The following is a 13,296-nucleotide window of genomic DNA, read 5'->3' as shown; positions in this document are numbered from 1 at the left end:
CTGGATACTGCCTCTCTGCGAAGACATTCTCTCCCAGGATGAGGAGGGCCAGACGTCTTAAACGTCTGTTCCCCTCTCGCCCAGGCCCCAGACAGGGATTCGTCTCCCCCGGCATTTCCGTCTGAACTATCAATTTATCATCCTTTCTCGCCTCACCTCTCCTCCCACCAGGTCCCATTATTGGTCCACGTCGGGTTCAGCTGCAGAGTGGATCTCTGAGAAATCACTGCGGTCCCGTTGGATTCGTCCATCAGGCCGTGGGCTGTCGTATTCCAGACCTGAAAGTTCCCTCCCTCCATCCGTGTGGATGCATACCGGATTCGTCGGGTTGACCGCCTTTTGATGCCTGACCAAGTCTTTCTGCCTGAGGATCATAATTACGTAATACCACTCTCGCTGTCAACAACTTATGTAATTATCCGACGAACTGCTTCGTACTCAGCGCGCAACTTCTACATGTCGACTCCCGCCCTCCTTCTCCAAATCTTCCCCTTGCTTCCCCTCGACCCCCTCACTCTCCTTCCCCGGAACCTTCTCAAAGCCTATGCGATACCACGGCAGGGAAAACAAAGTGTCGGCCGACTCCATGCTGCGACCCTTGCACTCGGGAAACGCCACAAACACCCAAGCCGTCGCGCACACGGTGAACGCCGTGAAAAGGGCAAACGGCCCAAATGATTTCATGTCCACGATCATATTCGGGAATCCTCGTGTGATCCCGAAGTTCAACAGGTTCTGGTAGGTGAAGGTGATGGACACCGTCGTGCCCCGGATGGACGTCGGACAGATCTCCGACGCCGTCAGCGAGAACGCCGGTGCCCACCCAAATCCATATCCAACCGCAAAGAGACAGATTGCCACGATCGCCACCCATGCCGCCGGCGACGGGCTTGCGTTATCCGACACATCTGCCACCCCGAGGTAAACACTCAGATACAACAGACAGATCACGTTGATGGACGACCCCAGCAGGAGCAGCGGCCGTCGCCCGTAGCGATCCGTCAGCACAAAAGCGTACAGGAGCACCGAGAGTACCTTGATCAATCCGTAGACGGCGGTGAAGAGGAGTATCTGCGTCGAATTGAGGCCGATGGACTTCAAGATAGTGGGAGCGTAGTATGTGATGGAGTTGCCGCCGGACATGATGAAGAAGGTTTGGATGAGGAGAACGAAGACGAGGACGTGCCGTGTCGGCGCGTGATTCACGCATTGCATTACATACCCTCGGAGCTCCTGAAGGCCGCTCGGCTGCTCTGCATTCACATCGACCTTGCTCGACAGCTCGCCAAGTTCTTGGGCGAAGTATGCGTCTGTCTCGTCCAGCCCGCCGCGCAGGCGCGAGAGACTCTGTCGTGCAGCCTGGACGCCCACGCGCTTCATGAGATAACGGGGGCTCTCCGGGAAGAAGGGCCACCCGATGAACAGCATTACTGACGGGATGAGCTGCAAAACGAAGGTAGTCCGCCATTGCCAGCTACTGGAACTCGGTATCTCCATCAGCGAGCCGTAGTTGATCCAGTAGCTCCCGGCTACCCCGCCCATGATATTGATATTGTAGAACGTAGTCATCATGCCCCGTAGCTCCTGCGGTGCAATCTCAGAGATGTACACGGGTCCGACCGTCATTCCGAACCCGGACCCAAGGCCAGAGAAGACTCGACCGACGAGAAGCTCGGCGAAGGAACCCAAGTTTGCGGCCATCAGAATGCCCCCGATAGTGTAGAAAATGGCCGCGGTCATTATGACCGGCTTCCGACCTCGACGCTCGCCCAGGGGACCAGAAAGAAGCACTCCCAGAGTTTGTCCCTACGCTATCCATTAGACTGGGTGTTGCTATATGGCTTCTGTGCATGTGTCACCACTTACCAATAGCATAGACGACACTGCCCAGCCTGAGTAGTTCGACACCTGTTTCTCACCGAGATCCGTCCAGTGGAAGTCGCGCACAAAAGGGTCCAAGCTCATAGCGCCGGAGATATTGGCCGTGTTGAAGCCATGCAAGCCACCACAGTACGACGCCCAGATGACTGCCAGCCAGATGTAGGGCTTCTTCGCAGCAGCGGGGACACGTTTGAAAGCATTGCGGGAAATACCACCTCCTGTGGCGCCCATTATGCCTAATGAAGCAGACAAATTCCTGGGAAGCGGAGGAGAAGTGTACAGCAAGAGTCGTGTCCAGGACCTGACGGCGCGGGGGCAGAGTTCCCTAAGTACTCTATCGTCCATGCTCGACCAACATGGCCTGATATAGTCGTGTTTAACGACATGGTGTGTCGCTAGCGGGCTGCAGGAGAAACCCGAGGACGTGGAGATACCATACCCCAGGTTATTGCGGAGACCCCATGGGGTGCACGATCTATCAGTATCCAAGAGGAGCGCTCCGGAGGGGGTTTTAAGTGCTAGTATAAATCATGCATCCGTGACTGGATAATTGGTGGAAAGCGTATTGTTGATGCTGGGACTACTCCGAGCCTTAAAACGGATATAGTTGCAGTATCACGGAGTGTTCCGGGTGGGGAGCTACCTACGCCGGCCAGTCAAGAAGGAACTTGGGAAATTGTCATCCTGTGCACATCTTCATATCAGTAGTGAAAGTTTGATCTTTTCTACTCGTATAGGCTTATGCTGTCGCGGAACTTGACAAAATGTTGGCTTCAAGTCTTCTGCAGTATGCCTATCCCTCTGCTTGGCTGATAGAGTGTTCACAAATACTCCCGGTTGATTAGTGAATAGCAAACTTGTAACTATCTGCCTAGCTAGCACGGCTATAGACCCTACGACGCATTAGAAGCTGCATGCATTGGTGTACATATCTAGTACGTCTAAGAGAGAAACGACATTCCTTAAGGATTCGACCCCATACCACTCATCAAGACTTTTTTCTAATTGACTGATGATCTACCGTCTCCCCGCATGGAGCACTCCGCGTGGTTTTGCGTCGCTTGGAGAGTCAACTGAGCGATCTGTAGTACCGCGAGCCATAAAATACCTACTATACTTCTCCACTCCTCAGATCTATACGGAAAGCCTACCGTCTGCAGTAAACTTGCGTCAAAGTCTACTCATTGCTCACTAAGCGAGAGCAATTATGGCTGCATATCTGAACTCTCTCCCAGCGGCATTCAATAACTCGCTGGCAAAATGGGCATATTTATCCATGACAGCATTTGCGGTCCTCCCTGGCCCGTTCAATCGAACATTTACCGAGGCTCCATGGGCAACTACAGATATTGGAGATGAGCAGCTCAGCAAGACGTATGTAATAGTTCGATCCATACCCATTCCCAGCTGACAAAAAGCACGGAAGCCTCTCCTATCTCAACACGACCGACTTTGTCGCGTATGACCCCAAGTTTCTGGATATTATCGGGCCTAATGCAACCGTCGACCATGTTCAACAACTGGCCTATCAGTCTCATGAGTCACCATGTTACATCAAAGATACGAACCAGCTGTTCTTCGTTGAATGGGGCCCGCCAGGAGGCGTCGATGGGATCCACTCATGGCAATACATGCTGGACGTTGCTACGAACACTTTGAAGAAAGTCACCACTAAGCCGCCAACATACAACGCCCATGGCTGTGTCTACTATAACCAGTCCATGTATGTGGTGACCGATGGATATGGTGATAAGCAGACCGGTCAAGTAGTACAAATTGATCCTCGAACGCTGGAGATGGAAACTGTCCTAAACAACTTCTTGGTGCAGCCATTTGCCGGTTTCAACGACCTAGAGATGGATAGGGATGGTAACTTCTGGCTGACCGATTCAAAGTCAGGCTGGGTTCGTGCAAGTTTACCAACTTTGGAAAATGAAGATGCTAATAGCCTGACAGGGCAGAGAGATTGTAGATTTCACACCCCCGACAAGTCCATCGGTGTACTTTGTTGAAAGATCAACCCTCCGCTCGAAGGTTGTATACACTACGGATGGAAATGCCAACGGTGTCGCCATCTCTCCGGACGGCAAGACGATCTACATCCCGGACACAGGAGTGTCCGAGTTTCGGCCGTCTAACAAGAATCCTTACGGACAGAGACAATTGTGGGCATTTGACCTTTCTCGCTCTCGATCAGTCCTGTCAAATAGACGACTCCTGAACAACCCAGTGTCATATTTCTACGATGGCATCCGTGTCTCTCGAAACGGGTGGATCTTCTGCGGTGCGGGGGACGGCGTCGATGTGATCGACCCGAACACTGGATTCACTCTCGGGACGATCCGCGTCGGGGGTGGAGAAAATCTGGCAGTAAGCCTTGCTTTTGGTGAGCACGAGCTGTGGATCGTTGGGAAGGGTGGAGTGTGGCATGTCAAGGGGATCCAAGATCGTTTGGACCGGGAGTGGTGAGACTGCTTGTATTGCAGGATTTGGGCGGGTTTCATATCTATGCTGTGTATTTCCAGTCGTACATAAAATGTAGCAGCTACATTATCGAATCTGGTTGGAGGACGGTGTCGATGAGGGAGCCTTGTTTTCTATAGGCACCGGAGTTATCAACTACCGAACATTTCTTCGGAACCCACTAGCCTCCTTAATTGGACAGTGCCTCAGTGGAAATCTGGGAATCTGATTGGGGGCGGAAATAGAGGTATCTCTTGCCGCCGCAGACAACTGCAAGGAACGCCTCAACTACTGCGGTCGTACCCTTTTGTCAATTGATATGTGCTAAGCGTAAGCATTGCCAGCTTAGAATCCGGCAGTCTGACAAGTAGTAGGCAACTACTGCCCCGAAATTACTCATGCCCTTGACGAGGCGAACATGCTGGGCGATCCCGATCATGTCCAGCACACTCTTTTCGAATGTCTGGGAGGAGAGAACGGGGACATTGAGATTCTCGAATTTTGTGGATGGGCATGTCAGGATGGTGGTTCTGATCACAACGATACTTGCTAAGTATGGACAGGGATGGTTCGCCTTGAGATATAGCTATCTTGTACAGTTCATGACCTTTTGTCTGCCCTAAACATCTTGATGGCGGTTCATGTCAAGACCCATTTGAATCGGGGAGTTGAATGGCAGACGTTGTGTCATACTTTATATTTTAATTTGTGTGCCGAAATTCTCGTTCGTTTGTTATATTTATGCTCAATTCGTCTGAAGAAAGCAAGATCCTAACCCTTGTAATATCATAGTTCTAAGATCGATGATTGCACCCATTTTAATCCACGGAAGGACTTATAATCATTATGTATTGATAGTCACAATAGACAGAATCCAGCCCTGGTCTTACATTTGGGACTATGACTGAAGACCGTGTGGTCCATATGCTCACCCGTTGAATGGCCACTTTCGTGTTGACGATGCTTTCAGGGGACTGCTCTGTACTTGTGTTTTATTTCTCACTACGATTGCTAGAGTATGGAACAGAAGTGATATTTAATCTACTCAGAAGCCATGCAAATATTTCCTGTATTAAGTATATTCTCCTATCCAAGCAACACATTGCAGGTCTAGTATCATAATAGTACTGGATAATCTTGAACAATCATATTATGCACATGTAATTGAGTATGAAGTTGCGAGGGAGGAACCATTCCCTACGATATGTTTCCGGGACTTTACTGGCCGCACATCTAGAGCCGCAATAAAACAAACATGGCTATACTCTTCGAATAGTCCATTGGTGGTAAATACTTCATACGCCCCATTGGTAATTCTGTTCATTAATCATAGTATAGCGTCAATCACTACATTGCCATCGCAGGCGGTATTAAATATTGCGAAAAGACTTAGGTATGGTTAATTTCAACATATTTTAGACAAAGCACAGAGAATTAGAAGCCAAACAGCCGTACATATTATCTCATTTCATGAATGAACACCGTGAAAAAATGAGATGGACTTTAGCAGTGCACTGTGCAGCTTCAAACTCTCAGTTATCTCAGATGCGTTGAAATAGAGAGGGGTTGAACAGGCTCCCCAGGGGGGGGGGGTGGTTGGGTTGGGTTGCCTGACTCAATCTCTAATAATTTACTTAATGTGGATAGCTAATTCACATATCTTAGCTGGGCTATCATGCCCACCCCTTGGTGCCTAAGTTTAAGTCCAAACCCAGGTCGGCATGGTTTCCGGCTACTGAGTCAGTGAAGATAGTTCCAAGAACATATACAAACTCATTCATAATTTTACACATGTCCGTGTTCATTCCATCGAAGCAGTTTGAGAATGGTCCACTATACAGGCAGCTGTAGTGTATGCTGCATACTCCAAGTTCAGTGTCCAGCCCGCAGCTTGCCTCCGTGGACTGGGGAGCTATCTTCGTGTTTTCTCGAGTGGGGTTCGGGATTTAGATATCTTCCGGACAATATCCCTAGACTATGCAAGATCACAACTCCCACGGACTTGGCGCATATTCCGCATGCAGGAATAGCCAATCAGCATGGAAAAGTCTCCAGAGAGCAATGACTGTCACCCAACGAAGATCGATCGGGAGTATGTACATGAGGGATGAGGGGTTTGGCGGTCAGGACATTGTGAACTGGGCTAGCTAGAGACGCGCCAAGTGTACCATAGCACAGAGCGGATTGATAATGCTCCATCACATGCACATGTCCTAGTGGATGACTCGTCTAATACTTTTCCATGACATCGGTCTCATGTCTTTATGTGTTGCTAGGGCCATTCAAATGATAATTGGCTGCGGGAGTATCTGGTACGGCCTGGACTTAAAAACACAATTTCTTCGTAGATTGAGATTAAACATCTATACTAGTAAATCTAGATTTTGTATAGCCTAGAGCTTATGTTAAGCGTATTGTTTTAATCTAAGCTCGAGGTAAATGTTCATGCCCAAAGATCAAACTGGTGCTCAACGAAGCAGTCTGCGGCCATCATACCCTGACATGCCCTACTGCTGGCGGTAAGCCCGGACCTTTGGTTTAATTCGCATTTCGCTGATCATCTATTCAATAACCTATAAAGTCAAAGATTAACATTTCCCCTCAAGATATTTGCATAGATCCTTCTCTGATACTGGTGGAACTTACGTGGGATACTTCTTCCCGTTGGATCCCATAGTAAGCGTATATATAGGCCCGAGAGTACCACCAGTTCCCTACAAAACAGCAAATACCTACAGCATATTTACGCGCAGAGCATACCTCTAGTAATATAACTTTAGTAGAGCAGCTCGAAATGACCACATCCATAGTTCCCCCAACATGTACCTCAAAATATTCCTCAAGGATTCGACTGAGTACACCTGACACATCAGACAATCTCGCTGAAGGATCAGCGGCTGCAAATCAGACGAAGCCCATCCCCCTCCATCTGAAAGTGGTCGCCATATGCCTCATATCTATTATCAGTTGTTCATGGCAATGGAGCCTTGGCGTCTCAAGGGCGCTTAAAAGCACCATTAAAGAGGTAAGATTGCTGATGGCTCTCGAATCGAACGCCCTAATCTCATCTATCGACTAGGAAATGAATATCTCCAATACCGAGTTTTCCCTTTTAGAAGGTAGTGAGGACTTCATGACTACTGTGCTCATTATCCCAAGCGGAATTCTGGCAGATCGAGTCGGTGGGTCTGGTAAGCTCATCTGGAATTACTCCCTCAGATTTATTTTCCGAAGATCAGTTTATTTTTCTGATTAGTAAATTATTCATCCAGTATCATTGGTATATGGGCAAACGGTATTCATGATTGGGGCAATACTTCTCGCTACAGCCACAACGATCAGATCGTACGACTTCATGATAGCGGGGAAAATTATACTCTCAGTGGGTCAAATTTTTTCAGAAATATCTCAATGCAAAATGTTCTCTGCTTGGTTTGCACCAGGGAAAGGTTTTGCAGTGACCCTTGGTATCGAATCCGCTCTTGGAAAGGTAGCCATGCCCTCACTGATAGAAACATCTAACTGACGCTATCAGGTTGGTGGCTTCGTTGGCATAGCCACAGCTAATATAATTGCTGAGGTAGATCCCTAGAGACTATTACTTCTTACCTATCCTTCAATTCTGACTTATTCCAATGATATAGAAATATGGCTTTGAATGGAGCTTTTGGGTTGCAGCGTTTATCAGCATATTTGGAAACGCTGTAACACTACTATTCTGGCTTTTAGATCGATACTGTGCTCGGCGTTACGACGCACCAATGGATGACGCTAATGGCGATAATCTCAGGATGTCCAAGGAAAAATTTAATTTCCAGAAGATATTCCAGTTCCCATGGATGTTATGGGCAATCTTCGGTTTTTCGACATTCGAGTCAGCTGCCAGTGAAGTCTTCAGTCAGAATGCTACTGAACTGGCACAAAAACGTTTCAATGTTGATCCAGTACCTGCCGGGTGGTACAGTGCTGTATCCGAATATGGAGGTGAGTTTGTTCCTGAATATCTTGATAGAGTCCGGCATACATCTGCCTGCATGGTTTCTTGCCAGACATGGTTCTCCATCTCGATTGTTTCAGAGTATTCTCTAAATGCGTTTCAAATTAAAATACCACAGTATACGCTTGGCTAACAAGCTATTGTTAGGGCTCGTTTTGTGCCCCTTACTCGGCATTTTTCTTGATCGTTATGGAAAGCGTGTCTTTGCTAGTGAGTGTGGTACATGCGTCTTTCATTATAAGACTAATTATGACTAGTGCTCTTCTTGGCGAGTTTCCTGCTTCTCGGCATGCTTTTATTAAACTTTGCACTATCAAAAGCTGGGACTGCTTTAAGCTTTGCAGTGTATGGTATTGTGAAAGGCACGACTTCGACTATTATGGTCGACAGTATCCGTACAATAATATGGGAAGAGGCTGTCTTCGGCACTGCGTGTGCCTTCAGATTGACCTCCCATGATGCGTGGGTTCTGACTATCCGGCATACAATAGAATGGTATTAACATCATTTGCAGGATGGGAATTATTATACGTTTGGTTACTGGAGTTCTCCAAGATCTAGATAACGACTCGTATCATCGAGTTAACTACGTCTATCTAGGTTTAGCCGTGGTGTCAATGGTTATCGCGCTTGCTATACTCGTAGCAGCTTTGTGGGGCAATGATTTCGGGCCACTGCAGTGGTCACGTAAACGACGTTTTACTGATGGCCCTCGTCTCCTTGCCGAACTTCGTGACCACCACTTTGTGCGAAACTACCGACGGACAAGACATATCTCTATTGGCTGTTTCAGCGCGATGCTTGCGCTTATATTGGCAAGCTGGGGTGTATACATATGGGGTGCGGTTACTGGACACAATTACGACTGAGCTATGGATATTAGTTGCATTTGCAGGTAGACGTGAGGACAGCACAGATACGGATATCCCTGAAGGGAGGGAAATCATCGAACAAATCTTCATACAAGGATCGTTTGAAAGTACTCATGCAGCGCAGTATTAATATATTGCTTATATAGAAGCGACCATGTAATGGATAGTTTATTGATTCGATGCACCTAAGAGAAGTTAATATTAGAACCGCTTCCTGATGTGATAGGTGTGCCATTCCAGTACTTTTGCTGAATAGTGGAAGGTTTCGTCTTTCGCTTTCGTTGCATAAAATTATCGACATGGTTCTACTCAATTAGAGAAGCGAGGTATGTTCCATTCACGGCATGATTGACTCGGAGACTATACGGTGCAAGAGCAAACTCGATTTATGAGTGTGATTTTTTACTTAACATTAAGGGCGCCCATCCATGATGGTTGGTGATTGCGATACGCAAGGGTGTCTACCATTTATGTCGACTTCAAAATGCGAACCCTCCTTGCTATCCCTTGATCCCTCTTGATTCACTTCAGAAGCCAGAGCATCCCAGTCTCTTCATGCCTTGGCTACCACAAATGGATTGCTCCCAGCCAAACGATGAGCCGATATAAGACATGAAATGGCGATAAAAAATATCGGATTTGTTGGTATGTATTATATCCAGTTGAAATCTTCTAACGGGTATGCACAATTACCCAGATAGGGTGAAGTGTATACGTAAGGTGAGAAACCGCTGTCCTTATATATCTATCTGACCTATCTACCAAGATGCAAGGCGGCTGAGGCGATGATATGAAAATATAGATTTCTCTTTCTCTACATTATGACATTATATCTAGATAGATTAGTTATATGCACCATCTACCTATCAAATACTAGCAGAGGAGAGCATCTCAACGGCTATATACTAGGCTAGGGGGCCAATGTCCTCTCGTGAAAGCCGACGGGCCATATCTGAATTTTCTTTGTAGATCAGACAATCAAAAAATGAGTTTCAGAATGAATCAGGGGATGGAAACTAACATGACAAACAAATTTCTTTTCTGAGACGTGGCACATTCTTTTATCCTTAATAAAATCATGGGAAATCTCGCAATCCGCGTTCCTTCACCCCCTCCATTCATTGCACTGCTGAATAATTGAGGCTTCCTGCAAATGTCTTCTATTGATTGGAGTTCACTTTGCTACAACAGCGCCTGCCTGGTGGCCGGATTGTTTGTCCTTGAGTATGGTGCAGACAAATTCGTTGACCAGACAGCTATTCTTGCCTGCCGTCTGGGTATTTCCCAGACACTTATCGCTCTTCTCACCGCAGGGGCTGAATATGAAGAGGTAATGCGTTCTTAAGGTACTCGGGTAGAGGTATACTCAGCTTACAATATTAAGTTAGCTGTCGTGATAGCAGCGATATTACAAAAACGTGGAACCCTCGCATTAGGGAATGTTATGGGTTCCACTATCTCTAATATACTCGGCGCCTTTTCCCTGGGTTTATTAGCACACGCAGGTCCAGGCCGGATCCAATTTGACCACAGCGCCCGAGTTTACACAGCTATTCTTTTATGTTTAACTACGCTTATAGTTGGCCTGACATGGGCTGGAAAATTAAACCGCGTTACTGGAGGGATTCTTGTTGTGACCTTCATAATCTATCTCTCCTCCATCGGCTTCGCAATCTATCGCGGAGTAATGAATGCTCCAGAACTATCTGATAGTGAAAGTGACAGCGACAACGACAGCGACGACGTCGAGTCAGGACTCCATGTTGTGTCGGAGACAACGCACGGTAACGGTCGTCGATCTATAACGCACCATATAGTCCAACTGATTGTCGGCCTGCTTTCACTTTCATTATCTGGGTATATTCTAGCCCAGAGTGCAAGCGCAATTGCAGACACACTCCAATTATCTGGCACTGTAGTCGGGTTTACGATTTTATCGATCGCCACCACTCTACCGGAGAAACTCGTTGCTATAATGGGTGGTTCCCGTGGTCACCAAGGGATCGTGCTTGCAAATACGGCCGGTAGCAATATATTCCTCCTCACCTTATGTATCGGTGTGGTGGCTCTTACTACAGAGGATGGACAGACGATATCAGACCACATAACTCCACTTGAAGGCGCGTCGGTATGGGTTTCATCTGCGCTCCTCACGTTAATTGTGTTCCTGGACTTGGACCGCTGGATGGGAGCTGTTCTTCTAGCCATATATGTGGTTTTCCTTGTCTGTGAATTCACCGTGTAGGATTCCGGTTGATAGCCTAAACGAAATTATCCAAAGTAATTGCCACTTATGCTGTTAGTCATTATTATTTCCGCTAAGTAGTAGCTATATTCATTGCTAGCTTCATCGGGTACAATCCGAGAGGATCTATAACGGTGGGATAAGAACTTGAGATTTGGAGACTTGGTCAATTCGCCAAAGCATCATACTAGGAACCCAATTCCGGATCATAAATTCACGCGCTATTCTTTCTTAATTACCTTTAATCTATTTGCTGCATACGGCCGTATTCCAGAACCTTTAAGGGCGGAGAACCCCTTCCAGGCGAGCTTATGAAAGATACTACTTTTTATAGATTCCTCCCTAATTTCGGATAAGCAATATAGATTAATGCTATTATGTATATATTACATAGTGTTCAGAGAAATTGGAAGTTGAGGTTGGGTTAAAATGCATCAATGTTGCAGAAGAATCACCACCATCCAACCTCGCTCTTTCATCGCGAACATCACCCCAGCCTAGTAGAATGGGAGAAATAAAATTCACTCGCACGAAGACATTATTCTAGCTATTGCTACTATCCACTGGATCGACGCAATCAAAACCAATGTTATCCTATAGATAATGTGAGATATGACCAATACGTCTAGAATATCGCGAGAAGACAAACCTGGACCTTGGAGCAATATTTGATAAGACCGTTGCAGTCCGCGTCCCATCCAGCATAGGTACTAGCTGACATCTCCTCGCACTTTAAGTGGTCCGGCAGGAGCGGGAGAGCTATCTCGCAGCACGCCTGTACAGTAGCGTCTTCCCTGGGACAAAGCCTTTTTCCACTAGATTCTTCGTCGCGAGCTCTGAGCGGGTTGCCAATGGCACATGTAAGTTTCACTTATTCGTGTTTGGTTTACTCATAATGGTACCTAGGCACCCAGGTAGGGTAGTGTCCACGCTGAGTTTATTGTACCCCGGAAGAAACGATTTCCAAATTTAATAGAATAGATATTCTAACGTGCCTGGCTATATTTATCCGCTTCGATTTGTATTTTTGTTGATTATTTTATCCCCCTGCATACCCTCTTAACAAGTTTTTCTTTGGGCTCAAATCCCGATTGTAGCGCAAGTATTGTCTTCCTACTGCTGGTACGTAGTCCTACTCGAGTTATTCTATAGTTTCAATCCATACTTTCAAAAAAGATCTCTTCCCAATATCCAGTATTACCATCTCTAATACCAAGAAAACTCAACCCCCCCCAACAACCCCCCACAAAAAAAAAAAAAGAGTTCAATGGGATCATTTCTGATTTATCCAATGTTATTGCCTCCATGGAGACGCTATACCGCCTGTTAGAACACGCCCTTCAATAAGCAGCCTGGTGGAAGAACCCTGACCATGGCAGGCGAGTTCCTGCCTTATGGGATGGTTGGACATAGTGCTCCATATAGGAGGTTGACATGATGGATGGATTTTCTTTTCATTGGAGTTTGGTATGTTTGAGTCATATTTAAGACAGCGGTCGTTACGGAACAAGCTGCCGCTCAGTGGTGTTGGGTCTTTCGGTGGTCGTCAACAGTACTAGTTTCGCATGACTACCTACTGTTATGCCACGTTGATTACACTGATACTGAATATAATGTAGGAACCTTTAGCATGCAGGCCTTCTCCATAACCCTATCCCATAAAAGAAATTCACTGATAACGTGGGACGTAGGGGGTTATATTATTTTAGAAGATCAAAGCAAGTACATACGACCATAGGGTGTGGAGAACAGGGCTTCCCGTCCGCTCAGCCGTACTTAAGCCACACGCCGGCCGGTTAGTAGTTGGGTGGGTGACCACCAGCGAATCCCGGCTGTTG

General features: G+C 46.9%; 3 protein-coding genes across 3 annotated transcripts; 2 read left to right on the top strand and 1 right to left on the bottom strand.

Moving 5' to 3' along the window:
• Positions 1-438: 438 nt before the first annotated feature.
• On the bottom strand, positions 439-2,112 carry BDV59DRAFT_198807 (sugar porter family MFS transporter; the record flags this gene model as incomplete). The annotated part of the gene is made up of 2 exons (XM_073693226.1): positions 439-1,806; positions 1,867-2,112. The coding sequence occupies 2 exons, from the start codon at positions 2,110-2,112 to the stop codon at positions 439-441; spliced, it is 1,614 nt and encodes a 537-aa protein (XP_073551188.1).
• Positions 2,113-3,088: 976 nt separating this feature from the next.
• BDV59DRAFT_198806 (SMP-30/gluconolactonase/LRE family protein) lies at positions 3,089-4,350 on the top strand (the record flags this gene model as incomplete). The annotated part of the gene is made up of 3 exons (XM_073693225.1): positions 3,089-3,255; positions 3,308-3,785; positions 3,838-4,350. The coding sequence occupies 3 exons, from the start codon at positions 3,089-3,091 to the stop codon at positions 4,348-4,350; spliced, it is 1,158 nt and encodes a 385-aa protein (XP_073551187.1).
• A 2,788-nt stretch (positions 4,351-7,138) lies between these two features.
• BDV59DRAFT_210151 (MFS transporter) lies at positions 7,139-9,421 on the top strand (the record flags this gene model as incomplete). Its single annotated transcript, XM_073695540.1, has 8 exons — positions 7,139-7,369; positions 7,424-7,535; positions 7,617-7,834; positions 7,880-7,924; positions 7,989-8,328; positions 8,489-8,551; positions 8,599-8,803; positions 8,856-9,421. 8 exons carry the CDS (start codon positions 7,139-7,141, stop codon positions 9,208-9,210), a joined length of 1,569 nt encoding a protein of 522 aa, XP_073551186.1. The 3' UTR covers positions 9,211-9,421.
• Positions 9,422-13,296: the final 3,875 nt, after the last annotated feature.

This window comes from Aspergillus ambiguus, assembly GCF_047715705.1.
Source record: "Aspergillus ambiguus strain CBS 117.58 unplaced genomic scaffold BDV59scaffold_4, whole genome shotgun sequence".
NCBI classification, from domain to species: domain Eukaryota; kingdom Fungi; phylum Ascomycota; class Eurotiomycetes; order Eurotiales; family Aspergillaceae; genus Aspergillus; species Aspergillus ambiguus.
This window is presented reverse-complemented; position numbering and strand designations above follow the sequence as displayed.